General features: G+C 37.3%; 3 gene segments (V, D, J or C); all 3 read right to left on the bottom strand.

The window, feature by feature from the left end:
• Positions 1 to 1,372: 1,372 nt before the first annotated feature.
• Positions 1,373 to 2,121, bottom strand: LOC107651291 (immunoglobulin kappa variable 2D-29-like). The segment is given in 2 exon segments: positions 1,373 to 1,707; positions 1,863 to 2,121. Coding segments are annotated over 2 exon segments (384 nt in total).
• Positions 2,122 to 8,056: 5,935 nt separating this feature from the next.
• LOC103099565 (immunoglobulin kappa variable 2-30-like) lies at positions 8,057 to 8,718 on the bottom strand. The segment is given in 2 exon segments: positions 8,057 to 8,421; positions 8,670 to 8,718. Coding segments are annotated over 2 exon segments (414 nt in total).
• Positions 8,719 to 18,199: 9,481 nt separating this feature from the next.
• Positions 18,200 to 18,823, bottom strand: LOC100619523 (immunoglobulin kappa variable 2D-26-like). The segment is given in 2 exon segments: positions 18,200 to 18,525; positions 18,775 to 18,823. Coding segments are annotated over 2 exon segments (375 nt in total).
• Between the last annotated feature and the right edge of the window lie 4,517 nt (positions 18,824 to 23,340).

Below are 23,340 nucleotides of genomic sequence, written 5' to 3'. Positions count from 1 at the left end.
ATTACTCATATTTATAATGAGCTAAATCAATTGTACAAAAAATCAAGCCATTCTCCAATTGATAAATGGGCAAGGGACATGGATAGGCAGTTCTCAGATAAAGAAATCAAAACTATTAACAAGCACATGAAGAAGTGTTCTACATCTCTTATAATCAGAGAGATGCAAATCAAAACAACTCTGAGGTATCACCTCACACCTAGCAGATTGGCTAACATAACAGCAAAGGAAAGTAATGAATGCTGGAGGGGATGTGGCAAAGTAGGGACATTAATTCATTGCTGGTGGAGTTGTGAACTGATCCAACCATTCTGGAGGGCAATTTGGAACTATGCCCAAAGGGCGACAAAAGAATATCTACCCTTTGACCCAGCCATAGCACTGCTGGGTCTGTACCCCAAAGAGATAATGGACACAAAGACTTGTACAAAAATATTCATAGCTGCGCTCTTTGTGGTGGCCCAAAACTGGAAAACGAGGGGATGCCCATCAATTGGGGAATGGCTGAACAAACTGTGGTATATGTTGGTGATGGAATACTATTGTGCTCAAAGGAATAATAAAGTGGAGAAGTTCCATGGAGACTGGAACAACCTCCAGGAAGTGATGCAGAGCGAGAGGAGCAGAACCAGGAGAACATTGTACACAGAGACTAATACACTGTGGTATCATCGAACGTAATGGACTTCTCCATTAGTGGCGGTGTAATGTCCCTGAACAACTTTCAGGGATCCAGGAGAAAAAAAACACCATTCATAAGCAAAGGATAAACTATGGGAGTGGAAACACCGAGAAAAAGCAACTGCCTGAATACAGAGGTTGAGGGGACATGACAGAGGATAGACTTTAAATGAACACTCTAATGCAAATACTATCAACAAAGCAATGGGTTCAAATCAAGAAAACATCTAATGCCCAGTGGACTTACGCGTCGGCTATGGGGGGGGGGGGGGAGGAAAAGAAAATGATCTATGTCTTTAACGAATAATGCTTGGAAATGATCAAATAAAATATATTTAAAAAAAAAAAAAGAATTCCAATCCTTCTTCCCCATGTATCATTCATTTAACACTAAAAATAACCTGTTAGTTTGATACAAATGGTATTATTACACCCATTTTACAGATGGTAGAACTGTGGCTCAAAACACTGAACTGGACCAAAGTGACACAGGCTGTCCAGGGTTCCTTCCATGTCCTGCAGCCTCCTGAGCAATGGAGTAAATAATAGGCACTAAAGGAAGGAGTTCTAAGAGGAGAGATGAAATAAGTTTTATCTTGACCTGAGAAAATCAGTTGCTATTAACCCAAGACTCTGGGGAAAGAAGCTTGTCCCCAGAGCTCAGAGACTGAATGAATTGAGGAAGTTTTTGTTAGGGGCTGGAACACTGTGTGTAAGGAAAGCTAATAGCTTGCCCACAGAAGTACTCTGCAACATCCTCAGACTCCAGATTGCTGATTGTGAAGGTGAAATCTGTCCCAGACCCACTGCCACTGAATCGAGAGGGAATCCCAGAGTGCAGATTGGAAACTCTGTATATCAGTGCTTTAAGAGGTTCTCTTTGTTTCTGTTGGAACCAATATAGATAAGTGTACCCATTACTGTGTAACAGGCTCTGACTGGCCTTGCACTTGATGGTGACTCTCTCTCCCAGAGACACAGGCAGGGAGTTAGGAGACTGTGTCAAAATAATTTCCCCTTGTGAACCTGAAATTAATAATGAGAAATTAGAAGTTATAGAATCAACAGAAATAAGGAAAGCCTATTAAATTGAGGCAGAAAACAGCTCAGCTCAGATTACAAGAGCTCTCCCAACCTCCCATTCTTCTCCATAGTCTCCTTCCCACATTCTCTTTCCTCACCTGGGAGCCAGAGCAAGAGAAAGCAGAGGAGCTGAGCTGGGGAGGCCATCTCCACAGGGAACTCTGTCCAGTGCTGGACAGCACTGTGGATAAAGCTGATAAAGCAGCAGGGAGGAGTTTTGGGGAAGAATGAATGCAAAACAGCATGTAAAATGGGAGCTTTATAATCTCTAAGGCTTAGAACCTTTTTCAGCAGTTCTTCATCATGTATCCCCTGACAGACTTCAGAAACACTTTCAGCCTTCAAACAACAAGTCTCCGTTACATGGTCAAAGTGACAGAATTTCACTATATCTTTAAGGCTGTTTTTCTCCTGTCCTCCTGCCTTCTTCCTACCAGATATTTCCATCCTTTTTCTTAAAAATTTCCCCCTTACAAAAAGTTTCCCCCTTAGTATTCAAGGAAAAATTATATCCCTAAATGCTTATGTCAATAAAATCAATAAATAGCATATAAATGAATTGGGTATGCATCTAAAAAAGAACCTAGGAAAAAATTAATCCCCAATTAAAGACTAAATTGGAAATCCTAAAAATCAAAGGAGAAATTTTATAAGTTGAAAATAGAAAAATTTTATGGAGAAAACAAATAAGATAGATAGAGATTTGGTTAATCTGATTTTTTTGAAAAAGGAAAGAAGAGAATTAAATTACCATTTTCAAAAATGAAAAGGGTGATTACACCTCCAATGAAGAGGGAATTAAAGCAATCTTTTGGAGCTATTTTGCCCTATTATAAGACAATAAATATAATAATACAGGCGAAATGGAAGAATATTTTTAAAAATATAAATTGCCTAAATTAGCAACAGTAAAAATAGAATACTTAAATAGCCCCATCTATTAAAAAGAAATTAAAGAAGCCATCAATTAACTCCCTAAGAAAAAATCCCCAAGGCCACATGGATTCATAAGTGAATTCTATCAAACATTTAAATAACAATTAATCCCAATATAATTAAGCTCAAAGAAAAATTATTTGGCAAAATAAGCAAAAAAGAGCCCTACCAAATTTTTTATGATGCAAGTATGATCCTGTTAGCTAAATGAGGAAGAACAATACCAGAAACAAATTACAGACCAATTCCCCTAATGAACATTGAGCAAAAATCTTAAGCAAAATGCTAGTAAACTGACAAGAGCAAGATATCTCAAGTATTATTCATTTTGATCTTATGGAATTTATACCAGGAATGCAAAGTTGGTTTAATATTAGGAAAAGCATCTGCATATTAGATCATATCAATAATAAAACTAATAGAAATCAGATGATTTTCTCAATAAATGCAGAAAAAGGCTTTGACAAAATAAAGCACCTATTCCTAGTAAGAACATAGGAATAAAAGTGCCTTTCCTTAAAATGTTAAGTAGTACTTATTTAAAACCATTAGCATGTGTCATCTACAGTAAAGATAATAGAAGCCTTCTCAGAAAGATCAGGAGTGAAGTCAGGATGCCCATTATCATCACTATTATTCAATATTTTGCTAAAATGCTAGCTTTAGCAATTAGAGAAGGAAAAAGAATGTGAATATTTAATTTCTTCATCACAGAACTGTCTGTTCACATCCTTTGACTATTTCTCAACTGGGGATGATTCATATTTTTATAATTTGACTCAATTCTCTACATATTTGATAAAGGAGGACTTTGTCAAAGACACTTGCTATAAAATTTCCCCCAAAAATGATTATTTCCCTTCTAATCTTGTTAATCCTATACATTCTTATAATAGACTTTATTACATTTGAATTTTCAGAACTGTCTTGCTCCCTCCTTACAAAAAAGAAAATCTTATTTAAGAGAGGAGGAGGAGTGGAACCTAATTTTTTCTGTGAACTCCCAGATAGATGTGTTCAAGAGCTTAGAGAAAATCCTGCAAGATAAGTTCATTACTAAATAATGATACTCCTAAAGACTAGAAAAATTATGGGAAAATTGTGTGAATTAATGTAGATTAAAGTAAGCAAAATGAGAAATCTGACTAATACAATGACTACAATATTATAAAGAAAAATAGCTTTGAAAGATCTAAGAACTCTTAGTATTGCTATGAGGAGGAACCATACTTCCTTTTGAGCTCCCTCTCCTCTGCCAAATGATCACATGAATGTATTTTTGAAAACTATTTCAGATTTTGGATTTTCCTCTTACAAACAACAAGTCTTATACCAGAAAGGAGTCACCAAGGTGTATTTGGAGGACAGAAATAAGGGGAGGTCATCAGAGCCAGAGTGCTTGATTTGTTTTGCTTTGTGTTGCTTGTTCTTAGTACCTACATGTTCTTAGAGGGAGATCTGGGTGAGTTTATGCAAGCTGGAATAAAACATAGATTTGGTCATTACTTCACAAGTATGGGATTGGGCAGTGGAGCTACAAGGTGAGGTGACAATACTCAGCTACTACAACTTTAATCCAACTAGATTCAAAGGCATAGAACTTGAAAGTCTCCATAGCAGTTTTCTGAAAGAGGAAGGAATTGGGTCAGCTAAACACCAGTGATCTGCAGTCTGTACTTTAAGAAGGACTAGAGCAGAGGGGAAGAAACTGAACAATATTTTCATAATCTTTAACCTCCATCTTACTCTTCCAATAAAAGTCTGTTGTAGGAAAGTCCACTCATACTGAACTAGTCAAATACCAAAGGATGAAGGATGAAGACATAAAAATCTTGGGAATCTGTCCCTATTTGAGTGCTTGGAGGTTGAGATGACTACTCTCACCATTGGGTAGAAAATCCTCACTCACTCTGCAGGTGGTGATCTAGCAGGCTAGCTGTTGGGAGAATTCTGAATAAACAGGATATGGATGGTCCCCAGGGCACAAAACCCAAAAATTTTCTACTCATTTGGCCCCCATCCTGAAAAACATGACTGAATTTAAGATAAGGAAATCTTTCTCTCTTTTTCTCTTTCTCTGTCTTTATCTCTGTCTCTTTGTCTCACTGGCTCTCTCTGGCTCTACCTCCCTGGCTCTCTGTAGGTGTGTTTCTCTCTTTGTTTCTCCCTCTCCCTTTTCCTCTCCTCACCAGTTTATAAAATATAAGAATAGAGGAATATCAAATTTCTCACCCTCAATAAGCATCTAATTTCAAAAAGTTATTTTCACTGCAGATTCAATCCAAGAAGTGATTACCAAAATGTACTGTCTTCAAACTACAGGACATTGGGCCCTGTGAATCTTAAAACTGCTCAGATTCTACTTCAGGAGATTTGATTAAGCTATTCCCCATTTTTAACAATGGAGGTACTTGGTCAGGAATGAATTGAGAACTTTAAAATTACTCCACCCTACTCAGACAGTGCCTTAGGGGAAGATAAAGTTGCAAATTCCTGACTGAACAATGAAAAGTCCCCAACTCATACTTATAGTGAAGCAAAAACCTTAAGCTAGGTCAATTTTTAGATCTAACACAAAAGAGTGCTAAATATCTATAAATGTTAAATTAATCACTAAAAGGTCAAGCAACTTACAAAAGGTAAGCTTAACAAAAGAGGTGTGAAGTACTCAATAGATTTTCTCTCACCAGAGGAAGTGAGTACAAAAGAAGATGTGAACTAAGAATGGATACTCCTGGGGAAAAGAGTCTACTGTGATTGGTAGATGTGAAAATTTAGGGGAGGTAACACAAGAGAAAATTTTCTTTGAAAGGAAGGGGAATTCAAAATTGAAGTTAGTTGGAGTTTGCAGTTAGTTTGGAGGAGTTGTAGACTCTGAACTCAGTTTGAGAGTTGAGGAGTTCAGTGAAAGACTGGAGCTTGCTTGAGAGGATCTTGTGGTGAGTGATAAAGACTGACTTGCACTTCCTTAAGGCTGAGGCCTAGGCCATTTGGCCTAGGCCAGTTCTACTATGTCTCTCTCTCTCTCTCTCTCTCTCTCTCTCTCTCTCTCTCTCTCTCTCTCTCTCTCTCTCTCTCTCTCTCCCCTTCCCTTAATTCCTTCATTTATATTAATCAAAATCTCCATAAAACCCAGGTGACTTGGGTATTTTCATATTTGGGAATGTTCCCACAGCAACCACTTAATTTTAGATTTTAAATCAAGACACTAAAAATTATCTTTACAGTTTGGCCAAAACCTTTACAGTTTTGGCAATTCGCAGTCTGGCAAACCACATTTTCCTGGTTAAAGCCCTCAGGTCATGAACATCCCCAAACCTAGATAATTTATAGTCTCTTGTTATCACCCACAAATATAGAATCACAGCCTGAACCTAGAAGGTGATGAGTTTTTATTCCCTTTACTCTTTAACAATGACCTGATGTTCACTCTGGCCCAACTTTTTCACCTATAGAATGATGTGGAAGGGTCTACAGAGGGGCCCAAAATCTGGTAGAGAAAGGCAGAGTGACATAAAGGGTAAAGTGTTGGACCTTGGATCCCAGGAGGACTGAGATGCCAATCCCACTTCTAATACCTTAAATGGTATGCTTGACCATGTCACCTGACCTTTCTTCCCCTCAGTTTTAAGGAAAAGGCTGAGTATCAGATTGGTGAAAGTTGACAAAATAAGGGAAAGGCTGGTATCAGATTGGTGAAGTAGACAAATAAAAAAATGAGAAATGTTGGAGGGGTTAAAGGACAATAGGGAAACTAATGCACTATTGCGGAATTAATCACCTTTTGCTGAATTAAATTGGGAACCATATCCCAAAAGGTACTAAACCCTACACACTTTCTAAACAGCCCTACCATTACTAAGCCTATATACTGAAAAAAAAATAATAAAAGACAGAGGGGGAAAAGCCATGCATTCAAACATATTCTGAGCAGTTCATTTTGTGGTGGCAACAAAGGAATACTTGTGGTATATCCATAAATTTGAGAATAGCTAGACAAATCATCATATATGCATTAAAATGAATATTACTAAAATGTAATAAATGATGGAGACAATTTCAGACTGATTCAGAAGGAAGTGAACAGAACCAGGGGAAAGTCTATATAGAATCATAAACATTTAAAAAATTAGATTGGGTTCCTGGACTGTTAACTTCCTTTGGAGCTCTAAATCTGTGAACAAATTATTTCTCCTGTTCTCCAAACTGTCCTTAGGCTAACCCTAGTAATGACAAGAAGCAAAATCAGCTGATTCCCCACCAGAGAGATGACATTTACATTATGTGCTGCATACATGGCCTGCCCACTGGCTCATAGGCATCAAGGGAGGACAGTGGAATCATTGGGTCCCTGGGACAGTATCCCAGAAAAGAAAACAAAACAATTGGAAAGAGACATTTGGGCATTTTCAGCATAAAAATCCAGGAGAGCCTCTAAGTAGCAGAAGCATCAGAGCTGGTGGGGTGAGGAAATGAATATCTAAAAAACGAGCTTTCTATGAAAGCTCTATTGAGACATGGGCATGAACAGGACACTCCAGACTATTTTTAACTTTTTGACAGATTCACTAAACACTAATATTAAATATGATGCTGCATTACAGAGTTTACCTAGATTTCAGTGAAACCCTGAGTTAATTTTCTCACATAATTCTGATAGAAAAGTAGAGAACTATGTACTAAGAACTGGTTCCATTAATGCCTCTGAGGGACAAGTCTGCCAGAAATGATTTTTATTTGTTTCACATAATTTTGAATCTAAATAGTTTAAGATTAAAAATTAATACGCAATATGCCAAGTATTATATTTTATAAGATTTATTAATAATAACTTGAAGTAGAGGAAAGTAATAGCCTTTAGTAAATAGAAACTTCCCAGACCATACACAAGGAAGAAGAAAGAGAGAGAACAGAGAAGGCAGAGATACACAAACTTATCTATACAGGCAAGGACACAACATGAGGACAAATAGGAAAGGGATTCTGGGAAATGAACTCCAAGTATACAAAATTCTATTAACACACATTTCTACTTAGGGAGGAAAATGACCCAACTAGAAAAGTCATCTCAGCCAAATTTCCATCACAAGACATTTTGGAGTAACATTATTGGGAATATTGAACCAAGAAAATTTCATAGTATAACAATGTTTAGGGATGACACTTTATTTCAGCTGGAGGAAGGGGAGCCCTTTGTCCAGGGATCTTTCATGTCACACTTTCTCTTGAGCAATGGAGTAAATAATAAGAACTGAACATAGAGATTGTAAAAGAAATTTAAGCTAGACCTTATTTTGATGCTAGATAGCAGCTGCTGCGAGCCTAAGACTCAGGGGAAAGCAGCTCTTCCTCTGAGTCAGGACTGAATGGTATGGGGAGGTTTTTGTTCAGGGCTGAAGCACTGTGTAGGAGGCCAGTGAGTGTGTTGAAAACAGTAATAGATGGCAGCATCCTCAGGCTCCAGACTGCTGATTGTGAGGGTGAAATCCGTCCCAGACCCACTGCCACTGAATCGAGGGGGAACCCCAGAGTCTAAATTGGAAACTTGGTAAATCAATTGTTTAATAGATTTTCCTTGTTTCTGTTGGAACCAGCGTAGGTAAGTTTTCCCATCACTGTATAAGAGGCTCTGACTGGCCTTGCACTTGATGGTAACGCTCTCTCCCAGAGACACAGACACAGAGGCTGGAGACTGAGTCAGAACAACTTCCCCTTGGGAACCTGGAATTAAAGAGAGATTTGAGGTTAGAGATCCAAAAGGGGTTTCTGCTCCTTCCCCAAACTTGCCTCTAATCTCTGAAAATTGAAATATATTAATTCATCTCCACAAAGTTCCTTTTTCTGACTTCTAAATCATTTCTCAAAGACTGTTCTAACTAAGAAAGAGAATGTGGCAAAGCTCAGATTGTAAAGAACCTCTCCTAGTCGCCCATTCTTCATGATCTCTTCTACACATTGTGATTCCTCACCTGCTAGGCAGAAAAGCAGGAGGCAGAGCACCTGAGTGAGGGATGCCATCTTCACCCTGAGCTCTGTCAGTGCTGAGAGCTTTAAATAAAGATTTGAACAGCAGGGAGGAGTTTGGCAGAAGAGAGAATGCAAAACAGCAAGTAAAAAGAGGAGCCCTAACATGCTCAAGGCTCAGAATATTTGTAGGAGTGTTCTCTCATAGAAATCAAACCCACTCACAAACTTCAAAGAGTGAATCTCCTTCACTTGGTCAAAGGACAGAAACACAACATTGTCAAGGCTGCTTTTCCCTTGATGTCCTTCCTTTTCCCCTCCAGTCCCTTCCATTTTTTTCCCTAAAAAAAATTCTCCCTTCAATTCTTTACCCCAGGACATATATTATTTCATGTCACCAAATCTCCTTTTTTCAAACCAACCAATTTCAAAGTCATTAACTAACATTGCAACCTTAGGCATATTCACTTAATTGGCCAAAACTCAATTTCCTAATTTGTAAAATGGGGAGAAGATTATTGTATAGCTTATAATAAAATAATTTAGGAGTAAAATTACTTTGTAAGCTTCAAAGAGCTAGTAAAATATGAGTGACCATTCTTAGCACTTACTATCTCATTTTTCTCATCTCATTCTAATAAATTCAGACCAAGACAAGTCACTGTGTCATATTAATTCTTCCTATTTAATGTTCTGAAGATGAAAAAAAATATGATTATTTTAGTTGAATTGAGACATTAAGATATAAACTCATCTGGCCTGCCGGAAGTGACTTTCAGACAATAATAATGAGAGCTAATATTTATATAACCTTTTAAATATTTCAAAACTATACATTAGTTTATCTGTTCTGTATAATCCTTCTGTTTATTTTACAGATTATGTATTTAAAATAATTATTATTTATTTTACAGATTTCTTTTACAGATTTTGAAACTGATGCTGAGAGAGAGCACATGACTTAACATGGATCACATAGCTAATAAATTACTTAAAGAAGATTGAAATTCAAGTCTTTTTGCCTCCCAATCCAAATCTCTATCCACTCCCCGACCCACACCATTAGAGGAGGACAGAATGATGGGAATTCTATGTCTCATGATATTCCCAAATGCTTTTGATTTCTCCTATTGAGTCTCTTTGTTTTCTTTATTCCATGTAGCTTGGAGATCATGAATTCCACTTAGGATGGTCCTTATTAAATTGTGGTTCTTAAATTTTTATCCATAAGTGCTATATCTAGATGAGGTTGGGATATAGTTTGCTCAGTGGTAATTCTCTAGGTGTAGGGCAGGTTGAGACCACAAGGATATTTTGAGATATATATTAATATGATGGACACTGGTCATTTGTCAGTTTGTCAAGATTCTAGTATGTAGTTCTAGGTACTTAGCCAGGTCAGATCTTAGTCAACAGATGCTTCATTTTTATAGGTTACAATCATTTCTTGCACCTTGTCTAACTCCTTTTTTTTGGCTAATCTTTGTTGACCATTTGGCAGAGGCTTTTTGCACAAATACCCAGCACAGGAGAAAGAATAACTCTTCTAGAGACTTTGACAACACAGTTCAATGCAGGGATTGAAAGCAGATTTAAAAAGACAATGATTTAGAGTCAGATAATGGTGCAGTGGCTAAAGACCTAATGTCAGGAAGACTCAATTCCTAAGTTCCAATACAGCCTCAGCCATTTACTAGCTATTTGACCCAAGTCAAGTCACTTAACCATGTTTGTTTTAGTTTCCTCATCAGTAAATTGAGCTATAAAAGGAAATGGCAAATCATCCCAATATCCTTGTCTTCCTGATTCTAGACTCAGCTCTCAAATCATGACATTACCTAGTTGCCCCTAAGAATATCTTCCTCATTGATTCACTAATATTCCTCCATCATACCCAATATGTTGTCAAGATATATAAGTTTTTCTTTTGTTATGTCTCTTCAACAATCCCCCTAAACTCCTCTGATATTGTCCCCAACTTATTGCCTGGTTCTCATGTCCTCTCTCACCTCAAACACTGCATTAGCCTACTGTTTGATCTGCCTGTCACAAGAATCTTCCTCACTTCAATACATTCTTCACTTACTTTGGAAAAAGATTTTCTTAACACAGGTCTGAGCATGTCACACCCCTCCTCAACAATCTTCACTGACTCCCTGTCACCTCCCGGTTCAAACAAGAAATCCTCCATTTGGCATTCAAAGGTTTTCATCATCTAACCCACCCCACCTCACTTTTCTAGCCATCTTATACTTTTCACTTCCCACAACATACACTTCAGTCAAGTTACACTGGACTCCTTGATCTTTCTCAATTTTTTTTACTGACCCTCCTTCCACTTCTCCATCTTTTGACAAGCCAAAAGTCTGAACTAAAATCCTACCACCAAAAGAAGCCTTTCTTCATTCTTCTTAATTCTAATTCCTTTTCTCCACTGATTCTTTCCTATTTATCAACTGTATTACTTTATGTACATAATTGTTTGCAAATTGTCTCCCCTAGGAAACTCTGAGTTCCTTGAAAACAGAGGGCTAGGTTATTGCCTTTTACCTTTTTTGTTTAGCATATAATTGTGCATGATGATTCTGATTATTCTTTTGATTTCTTCTGTCTTTCTTATTTCATCTTGCTCATTAGCTTTTCATCATATGGAGTATCTTCCCTTATTATTATTCAAATTAACTATGGGTTTATTAATTTCATTCATTACAGGAAGTTGCCATACTATAAGAAGAAAAGGAACTAGAACTCTATTTTGATAGGGAACCGTCGTCATTCCATCGCCTCATTTTTGACATTCTCATGGATGTAGGGAGCCAGCATGATAGGCAAATTTTGTACTTCTATGAGTACTTCACAAAGAGTATAGATACAAGGAAGTCCTATGATTTATCATGTCAAGCGTCGTAACCTCGAGTCTCACATTAGTATTTCCTGTATGCTCTTTTTGGCACTTTTCAGCTTAAGTCTGTGCTCCTTGTTTTTATCCCATTTCCTGGAATCAGACACAATCATTAATAATAGTCTCATAATATTTTATCAATAAATGGTAGGTTCCTATAGTTATAGTACGTATTGACATCATAGCAAGTATATACATGTTAAACTTATATTACTGCAAAAACATAATATTAATTATATGTACCTTTGGTGCAAGAAATGAGAAAAAAGAAAAAATCAATTATTCTAATCAAAATACAAGAAAAGCAAATAATAAAAATAAGGAAAAAATCAGTAATTCAGTGTGTTCTCGAAAAACAGCATCCATTTGTCAATGGATTATTATCTCCAATGCATATGATAAGGTACAGTCAATCAGTCCCAACAGAAGATGCTTTCTTCACATGTGAACAATGAATCCAAGAATCCTTCTCTCCAACCTTTATAGATGTTGGAGTAGTTAACAATATTTGGAATGGTCCTTCCCACGAAGGCTGAGTTGCTCCAGTATGCTTGAAATCCTTAATATACACTTTATCTACTGGGTTCAGGTCATGAAGCAAAAAGTCTAGTGGTCTGGCTTGTACTGCAGCTCCAGATTCATGTAATTCATGTAGTTTGTGCTGTAATTCCTGTTTTAGGAAGCAATAATAGTATCTACCCCTAATAGTGGTGTATATGCAGGGGGAAAAGGTTCAGCCTGTATAGGTGGATGTCCAAAAGCATCTCAAATGGTGAAATATGTAAGTCTCCTCTAGGCCTGCTTCTAAGATAAAATAGGGCCAGAGGGAGAATTTCAGGCCATTTTAAATGGGTCTCAGTGCATAATTTTCCAATCATAGTTTTAAGTTCTTTGTTCATCCTTTCCACTTGGCCTGAGCTCTGGGGATGATATGGAACATGGAATTTGGGAGTTATCCCCAAGCAAGAATATATTGGATTTAGGACAGAATCAGTAAAATGACTTCCTCTATCTGAATCAATACTGGCAGTCCAAAATGAGGAATAATTTCTTTTAAAAGTATCTTAGCAGCAAAATCCGCTGTGGCTCCGGTTACAGGAAATACTTCCAGCCATCTGTTTAGTTGGTATACAATGATTAGACAAAATTTATAATGTCCAGCCTTTGGCAGTGTTATGAAATCTATCTGTAGATGTTTAAAAGGTATGTAAGCCAGAGGATGCACACCAAAAGCTTTGCCATGAATTGCATGTTGATTACATGCTTGGCAGGTAGAGCAGGCTGAACACACTTTAGAGGCTATGGTAGTTATACCGGGGGCTATCCATACTCTCTTAACAGAGTCCATGATGTCCAGGGTGCAAAAGTGACCATTTTTATGACCTGCTATGAGGCTAGGACTCTGGGGAAGGCAGCTATTCCCCTGAGCTTAGAGGCCAAATGAGTTCTGGAGGTTTTTGTTAGGGGCTAGAGAACTGCAGTAGAGGGGCAGCACCCACAGAAGTATTCTGCAATATCCTCAGACTCCAAATTGTTGATTGTGAAGGTGAAATCTGTCCCAGACCCACTGCCACTGAATCAAGAGGGAACCCCAGAGTGCAGATTGGAAACTCTATAGATCAGTGCTTTAATAGGTTCTCCTTGTTTCTGTTGGAACCAGTAGAGATAAGTGTTCCCATCTCTGTGTAAGAGGCTCTGACTGGTCTTAAACTTGATGGTGACTCTCTCTCCCAGAGACACAGACACAAAGTAGGGACTGAGTCAGAACAATTCGTCCTTGTGAACTTGAAATTAATAAGAAGACATCTGAGGTTATAGAACCAAGATTACTTCTACTCCTTACCCAATCTATTTAATCTCTGATCACTGCTATCTACTCATTCTTTTCAACAAAGTTCTAACTCTCATGTCAATCTCAAAGATTTTTCTTATTGAGACAGAGGATGCATCACAACTCAGCTTGCAAGAGATCTTTATGAGCCTTCAGTCCTCCATAATCTCCTCCCCATATAAAATCTGATAAAGATTTTAAACAGCAAGGAGGAGTTTGGGGTAGGAGTAAGTGCAAAACAGCTAGTAAGGGAAGGGACCTTATCATCTCCATGGCTGAGAACATTTTGAACATTTCTTCCCCACCTCTCCTGTTGAAAGTCAGACATACTTTCAACCTTCAAATAGTGAGTCTCCCTCCAATGAACAAATAATAGAACCACTACATCTTTTAGGCTTATTCCAACAAGTCACTTTCATTTTTTTCTTTAAAATTATCCCTTTAATCTTTGGGTTCAGGACAATTATTATTCAACTATCCACAACATATTTTCTCTAAATTACATCCTACCTCACTACCATTAACTAGAAGTGGAATCTTGAGCAAATTCAGTCATGATGAAATTCAGTTTCTTGATCTATAAATTGGGAAGAAAAACAATTGGGCCACCTATAAGGCAAGATGATGTTGATGCAAAATTACTTGGAAAACTACAATACCCTATCACAACATTAGTGATTATTCTTAGTTTTTAGTTACATCATTTTTCTCATCTCAATTAGACAGAAGCAGTCCTTATGCGAGTCACTATTTTACTGACTATTATTTTACATTTAATATTCCAAAGGTGGACAAATGGTTGCTTTTGTAATGAATGAAAGTATTAGGACAATAAAGTTTTTGTATCCTAATATATGATCAATTTTTATAGTTACCGTTTATCATGGAGAAAAAGATATATTTGTTTCTATTCCCTTTCAGTTCTTTCCAGATATCAATCATATTTTCTTATCTAAGAATATATTTATTTCCTTGACTTCTTTCTTATTTATTTTTGGTTGGATATATCTAGTTCTGAGAAGCATAAGCTTTTTTTTTTGGACCCACTACAAGTATTCTAAGAGCAGTAGTAAAAGCTAAAATTTATATCACCCTAAAAGGTTGCAAAGCTTGTTTAATTCTCACAAGAACCCCATGATAAAATTATTATCTCTAATCCATATGTGAGGAAACTGAGGCTGAGAGCAACTAAGTGAGTTCCCATGAGTCACATTGGCTAAAAGTCTAAAGTCATCTTCATTATAGTAGAAAATTACAACTGGCTGCAAATATATGTATATGTATACAGAGATATATTGAGATATGTATGAATGTAGGTATGTATATGTATAACATAACATTATTAAAATACATGTATATAAAGATATAGTAGTATTCTCTCTGTAACCGAGGATGACGATTGTATTTGTGAGTTTTCATCTACGATGTATAGATGAGTGTGCACAAAGACACTTGTGCGTGAAGGAGATTTAAGTGGAAAAGCCGATGCACAGAGACAGTCCCACTCTCGGCGTTGGAAGCCTGGGTCCAGTGGCACAAAAAATCATTACATCTGGAGACTTCCTCAGCTGCATTGAATGGCCGTGTTGTCTTTTGTGCTCCAACACGCCCTGAGCACTCCACAGTGCTTTGCTGCTTCGCCATCTCAGCCATTGAAGATTCTTATTGGTTTCTTAGATCTGTTCAGCCGAAGCAGTCTTCACACGCTGGGTGAACAAAGCATCAGTTCACCAGGGGTCTACGACCCAATGGCTACCCTCACAAGGTTTGGCCGGCCTGTCGAAGCTACTAGGAGCCACAAGTGAGAGCTGGGTGTCAGGTGGGGGTCAGAGGCTGGAGAGCTGCCCTAGGAGGGCACAACAAGCCCTCCGTACCAAGGGCGCTACCCCTCCCTGAGCACCCCTTACACCCCATACACAGATTAATATAAAAGCATGCTAAATACCTATAAAGGTAAAATTATTCACTAAAAGGTCAAGCAACTTAAAAAAGGTAAGCTTAACAAAAGAGGTGTGAAGTACTCAATAGATTTTCTCTCACCAGAGGAGGTGAGAACAAAAGAAGATATGAACTAAGAATGGGTCGTCCTGGGGGAAAGAGTCTACTGTGATTGGTAGATATGAAAATTTAGGAGATGTGACACAAGAGAAAATTTTCTTTAAAAGGAAGGGGAATTTGAAATTGAAGTTAGTTGGAATTTGGAGTTAGTTTACTCAGTTTGAGAGTTGAGGAGTTCAGTAAAATACTGGAGCTTGCTTGAGAGAATCTTTTGGTGAGTGATAAAGACTGACTCACTCTCCCTTAAGGCTTAGGCCTAGGCCAAATGGCCTAGGCCATTTCTACTATTTTCTCCTCCTCTGTCTCTGTCTCTGTCTCTGTCTCTGTCTCTGTCTCTGTCTGTGTGTGTGTGTGTGTTTGTCTCTCTCTGTCTCTCTCTCTGTCTATCTGTCTCTCTCTCTCTCTCCTTCCCTTAATTCCTTCATTTATATTAATTAAAATCTCCATAAAACCCAGTTGACTTGGGTATTTTCATATTTGGGAATTTTTCCATGGCGACCACTTAATTTTAGATTTTAAATCAAGACACTAAAAATTATCTTTACAGTTTGGCCAAAACCTTCACAGTTTTGGCAATTCACAGTCTGGCAAACCACATTTTCCTGGTTAAAGCCCTCAGTAGGGTACAGGCCAGGTCATGAACACCCCCAAACCTAGATAATTTATAGACACTTTTTATCACTCACAAATATAGAATCACAGCCTCAACCTAGAAGCTGATGGGTTTTTATTCCCTTTACTCTTTAACAATGCCCTGATGTTCACTCTGGCCCAACTTTTTCACCTATAGAATGATGTGGAAGGGTCTACAGAGGGGCCCAATATCTGGTAGAGAAAAGCAGAGTGACATAATGGGTAAAGTGTTGGACCTTGAATCCAAGGAGGACTGAGCTGCCAATCCCACTTCTAATACCTTAAATGGTATGCTTGACCATGTCACCTGACCTTTCTGGCCCTCAGTTTTAAGGAAAAGGCTGAGTATCAGATTGGTGAAAGTTGACAAAATGAGGGAAAGGCTGGTATCAGATTGGTGAAGTTGACGAATAAAAAAATGAGAAATGTTGGAGGGGTTAAAGGAAAATAGGGAAATTAATGAACTATTGGGTAATTAATCAACTTTTGCTGAATTAAATTGGGAACCATATCCCAAAAGGTACTAAACCCTACACACTCTCTAAACAGCCATACCATTAGTAAGCCTATATACTGAAAAAATAATAAAAGACAAGGAAAAAGCCATGCATTCAAACATATTCTGAGCAGTTCATTTTGTGGTGGCAACAAAGGAATACTTGTGGCATATCCATAAATTTGGGAATAGCTAGACAAATCATCATATATGCATTAAAATGAATATTACTAAAATGTAATAAATGATGGAGACAATTTCAGACTGATTCAGAAGGAAGTGAACAGAACCAGGGGAAAAGTCTATATAGAATCATAAGCATTTAAAAAATTAGATTGGGATCCTGGACTGTTAATTTCCTTTGGAGCTCTAAATCTGTGAACCCATTATTTCTCCTGTTCTCCAAACTGTCCTTAGGCTAACCCTAGTAATGGCAAGAAGCAAAATCAGCTGATTCCCCACCAGAGAGATGACATTGACATCATGTGCTGCATACATGGCCTGCCCACTGGCTCATAGGCATCAAGGGAGGACAGTGGAATCATTGGGTCTCTGGGACAGTATCCCAGAACAGAAAACAAAACAATTGGAAAGGGACATTAGGACATTTTCACCATAAAAATCCAGGAGAGCCTCTAAGTAGCAAAGGCATCAGAGCTGGTGGGGTGAGGAAATGAATATCTGAAAAAGGAGCTTTGTATGAAAGCTTTATTGGGACATGGGCATGAACAGGACATTCCAGACTATTCTTTAACTTTTTGACAGGTTCACTAAACAGTAATATTAAATATGATGCTGCATTACAGAGTTTACCTAGATTTCAGTGAAACCCTGAGTTAAGTTTCTCACATAATACTGATAGAAAAGTAGAGAACTATGTACTAAGAAGTGGTTCCATTAATAAAAAAAAATACTGTCTTCTGCATCTGAAGGACAAGTCTGCCAGAAATGATTTTTATTTGTTTCACATTATTTTGAATCTAAATAGTTTAAGATTAAAAATTAATACACAATATGCCAAGTATTATATTTTATCAGATTTATTAATAATAACTTGAAGTAAAGGAAAGTAATAGCCTTTACTAAAGAGGAACTTCCCAGATCATACACAAGGAAGGAGCAAGACAGAGAGAACAGAGAAGGCAGAGTTACACAAATTTATCTATACAGGAAGGACACAACATGAGAACAGAAACGAAAGGGATTCTTGGAAATGAACTCCATATATACAAAATTCTATTAACACACATTTCTACTTAGGGAGGAAAATGGAACAACTAGAAAAGTCATCTCAGCCAAATTTCCATCACAAGACATTTTGGTGTAATGTTATTGGGAATATTGAACCAAGAACATTTCACAGTATAACAATGTTTAGGGATGACATTTTATTTCTGCTGGAGGAAGAGGAGCCCTTTTTCTAGGGATCTTTCTTTCATATAACCCTTTCTCTTGAGCAATGGAGTAAATAATAAGGACTGAACATAGAGATTGTAAAAGAAAGTCTAAGCTAGACCTTATTTTGATGCTAGATAGCAGCTGCTGTGAGCCTAGGCCTCAGGGGAAAGTAGCTCTTCCTCTGAGTCAGGACTGAATGATATGGGGACCTGTTTGTTCAGGGCTGAAGCACTGTGTAGGAGTGAGTGCTTTGAAAACAGTAATAGATGGCAGCATCCTCAGGCTCCAGACTGCTGATTGTGAGGGTGAAATCTGTCCCAGACCCACTGCCACTGAATCGAGAGGGAACCCCAGTGTATAGATTGGAAACTCTGTAGATCAGTGCTTTAATATGATCTTTTTTCTGTTGGAACCAGTACAGATAAGTGTACCCATCACTGTATAAGAGGCTCTGACTGGCCTTGCACTTGATACTGACTCTCTCTCCCAGAGACACAGACACAGAGGCTGGAGACTGAGTCAGAACAACTTCCCCTTGGGAACCTGGAATTAAAGAGAGATTTGAGGTTAGAGAACCAAAAGGGGTTTCTGCTCCTTCCCCAAACTTGCCACAATTTTCTGAAATTTGAAATATATTAATTCATCTCCATAAAGTTCCTTTGTTCTGACAACTAAACCACTTCTCAAAGACTTTTCTGACTGAGAAAGAGAATGTACCAAAGCTCAGATTGCAAAGACCCTTTCCCATTCCCCCATCCTTTATAAGCTCCTCCACACATTGTGATTCCTCACCTGCTAGCCAGAAAAGCAGGAGGCAGAGCACCTGAGTGAGGGATGCCATCTTCACACTGAGCTCTGTCCAGTGCTGATTCATTCCGCAACAGGACAGAGCTTTTAATAAAGATTTTGAACAGCAGGGAGGAGTTTGGGGGAAGAGGAATGCAAAATAGCAAGTAAAAAGAGGAGCCTGATTGTGCTCAAGGCTCAAAATATTTGGAGGAGTTCTTCCCTCTGTGTTCACTAGTAGAAATCAGACCTACTCACAACCTTCAAAGAGTGAGTCTCCTTCAGGTGGTCAAAGAACAGAAACACAACATTGTCAAGGCTGCTTTTCCTAGAGGTTCTGCCTTTTCCCCTCCAGGCCCTTCCATTTTTTCCTAGAAAAAAAAAACTCTCCCTTCAGTTCTTTACCCCAGGACATATATTATTTTATGTCACCACATCTTCTTTTGTCAAACCAACCAATATCAAAGTCATTAACTAACATTGCAACCTTAGGCAAATTCACTTAAATGGCCAAAACTCAATTTCCTAATTTGTAAAATGGAGAGAAGATTATTGTATAACTTATAGTAAAATAATTTAGGAGTAAAATTACTTTGTAAGCTTCAAAGAGCTAGTAAAATATGAGTGACCATCCTTAGCACTTACTATCTCATTTTTCTCATCTCATTCTAATAAATTCAGACCAAGACAAGTCGCTGTGTCATATTAATTCTTCCTATTTAATGTTCTGAAGATGAAAAAAAATATGATTATTTTAGTTTAATTGAGACATTAAGATATAAACTCATCTGGCCTGCCAGAAGTGACTTTCAGACAATAATAATGAGAGCTAATATTTATATAACCTTTTAAATATTTCAAAAGCTATACATTAGTTTATCTATTCTGTATAATCCTTCTATGTTTATTTTACAGATTACGTATTTAAAATAGTTAGTATTTATTTTATAGATTTCTTTTACAGATTTTGAAACTGAGGCTGAGAGAGAACACATGACTTAACATGGATCACATAGCTAATAAATTACTTCAAGAAGATTGAAATTCAAGTCTTTTTGCCTCCCAATCCAAATCTCTATCCACTCCCCGACCCACACCATTAGAGGAGGACAGAATGATGGGAATTCTATGTCTCATGATATTCCCAAATGCTTTTGATTTCTCCTATTGAGTCTCTTTGTTTTCTTTATTCCATGTAGCTTGGAGATCATGAATTCCACTTGGGATGGTCCTTATTAAATTGTGGTTCTTAAATTTTTATCCATAAGTGCTATATCTAGATGAGGTTGGGATATAGTTTGCTCAGTGGTAATTCTCTAGTTGTAGGGCAGGTTGAGACCACAAGGATATTTTGAGATATATATTAATAGGATAGGCACTGGTCATTTGTCAGTTTGTCAAGATTCTACTATGTAGTTCTAGGTACCTAGCCAGGTCAGATCTTAGTCAACAGATGCTTCATTTTTATAGGTTACAATCATTTCTTGCACCTTGTCTAACTCTTTTTTTTTTTGCCTAATCTTTGTTGACCATTTGGCAGAAGCTTTTTGCACAAACACCCAGCACAGGAGAAAGAATTACTCTTCTAGAGACTTTGACAACACAGCTCAATGCAGGGATTGAAAGCAGATTTAAAAAGACAATGATTTAGAGTCAGATAATGGTGCAGTGGCTAAAGACCTAATGTCAGGGAGACTCAATTCCCAAGTTCCAATACAGCCTCAGCCATTTACTAGCTGTGTGACCCAAGTCAAGTCACTTATCCCTGTTTCTTTTAGTTTCCTCATCAGTAAATTGAGCTATAAAAGGAAATGGCAAATCATCCCAATATCCTTGTCTTCCTGATTCTAGACTCAGCTCTCAAATCATGACATTATCTAGTTGCCCCTAAGAATATCTTCCTCATTGATTCACTAATATTCCTCCATCATACCCAATATGTTGTCAAGGTATATAAGTTTTTCTTTCATTATATCTCTTCAACAATCCCCCTAAACTCCTCTGATATTGCCTCCAACCTATTGCCTGGTTCTCATGTCCTCTCTCACCTCAAACGCTGCATTAGCCTACTGTTTGATCTGCCTGTCACAAGAATCTTCCTCACTTCAATACATTCTTCACTTACTTTGGAAAAAGATTTTCTTAACACAGGTCTGAGCATGTCACACTCCTCCTCAACAATCTTCACTGACTCCCTGTCACCTCCCAGATCAAACAAGAAATCCTCCATTGGGCATTCAAAGGTTTTCATCATCTAACCCACCCCACCCCACTTTTCTAGCCATCTTATACTTTTCACCTCCCACAACATACACTTCAGTCAAGTTACACTGGACTCCTTGATCTTTCTCAATTTTTTTTTACTGACCCTCCTTCAACTTCTCCATCTTTTGGCAAGCCAAAAGTCTGAACTAAAATCCTACCACCAAAAGAAGCCTTTCTTCATTCTTCTTAATTCTAATTCCTTTTCTCCACTGATTCTTTCCTATTTATCAACTGTATTACTTTATGTACATAATTGTTTGCAAATTGTCTCCCCTAGGAAACTCTGAGTTCCTTGAAAACAGAGGGCTAGGTTATTGCCTTTTACCTTTTTTGTTTAGCATATAATTGTGCATGATGATTCTGATTATTCTTTTGATTTCTTCTGGCTTTCTTATTTCATCTTGCTCATTAGCTTTTCATCATATGGAGTATCTTCCCTTATTATTATTCAAATTAACTAAGGGTTTATTAATTTCATTAGTCTTTTCAAAGATGCAACTTTATGTTTTATTAATATGGCTCTTTTCTTTCCAGAATAATTGACCTGTCAGCTATATGAAGAATAGAAGGATTTATGACCAAACAAGAGAGAAAGAACATTACAAGACATAAAATAAATAATTTTGATTATACTAACTTAAAAAGGATTTTTACTAACAAAACCAATGTAACCAAGATGAGAAGGGAAGCAACAAACTGAGGGGGGTGTAAGTTATAACAAATTTCTCTGATAAAGGTCTGATTTCTCAAATATGTAATGAACTAAGTCAAATTTATAAGACAAATCATTCCCCAATTGATAAATGGTCAATGCATATGAATAGGCAGTTTTGAGATGAAGAAATCAAATTTATCAATAATCATATAAAAAATGTTCTAAATATCTCTTGATAAGAGAAATGAAAATTAAAAGAATGCTGAGGTAACACCTCACACCTACCATATTGGTCAATATGACAGAAAAGTAAAACGATTAATGTTAGAGGCAATGTGACAAAATTGGGACACTAATGAATTGCTGGTGGAGTTGTGTATCAAATCCAACCTTTCTGGAGGACAATTTGGAATTATACCCAAAACCTATAAAAGAATTGCATACCCTTTGATCCAGCAATACCACTACTAGGTCTGTATCCCAAAGAGATTTTTAAAATGGGAAAGGACTTGTTTGGGCAAAAATATTTATAACTGCTCTATTTGTGGTAGCAAAGAATTGAAAACTAAAGGGATGTCCCTCAATTAGGGAATGGCTGAAAAAATTGTGGTATATGATAGTGATGGAATACTATTATGCTGTATAGAATGATAAAAAGGATGATTTCAGAAATAGCTGAGATAACCTACATGAATTTTTGTAGAGTGCTTTGTGCAAGTCACTATTTTACTGGCTATTATTTTATATTTGATATTCTATTGATGGAAAAAATAACTGTGTAAGAATTGAAATAATATTTCTACCCAAATATATATTTTTATAAAGTTTATTAGAAAGGGTAGAAATTCATTCCTCTAAGTAACTTGACCATGAGGTACCTACCCTGCAAGTCTCTCCTTCCTTCCCTTTTACCTGCCTCCTTTCTCCCCACATTAATTCTAAAGGCCCAAAAGCCCCGTTAAAGACCTCCCACTCAATTTTTATTCAGATACATCATGTTCAAGGACCCAAAACCTGGTGCAACTGTATTATGTCAGGAATGTTTGATGGACAGGTCAAGATACTCAGGAGAAGAAGGGATGGACACAATCCCCACTGTGATCCTTTGGGAGACCCATCTCCCCAATGAATCATTTAAACATAACTATTTTATAAATCTAAATATCTTCTAGCTAAAAGTACATACAATATTGCATTTTTCTATGAGGAAGTTATAGGTGAGAGTGAAATACAAAAACAAACAGACGCTTTGACAAAATGCCAATTGGGGGAAATCCCCTTTGGTATAAGAGTTTACATTCAGAATAAGTATGTCCAACTCCCTTTAATTCAGTTCATTATATCCTAAAGTTCAGTCTGGATCTTTTGATGCAGTCTGTAGCTTCTTCAAGCATCTTTACAGCACCTCCTCCAAAAGGATCCACTTTCTTGATTTTGGGGTGTTGGCAAGCTTCTTTTCCTGGAAATTTCTCCAAAAAATTTTAAATCTTGGATTTTAGGATAATCACACAATCCCCCCTGAGGAGGGTGTTGACAAACACCAGAATCACACTGGGATACATGACTGAGTTATGAGGCATATTGTAACAGACAAAGGAGTGGTTTCCATAAACTGTAACCACGAAAATATGGGTTCAAGACTTTGAATTTCC

The sequence above is a fragment of the Monodelphis domestica genome, chromosome 1 (assembly GCF_027887165.1).
Source record: "Monodelphis domestica isolate mMonDom1 chromosome 1, mMonDom1.pri, whole genome shotgun sequence".
Classification (NCBI taxonomy): domain Eukaryota; kingdom Metazoa; phylum Chordata; class Mammalia; order Didelphimorphia; family Didelphidae; genus Monodelphis; species Monodelphis domestica.
This window is presented reverse-complemented; position numbering and strand designations above follow the sequence as displayed.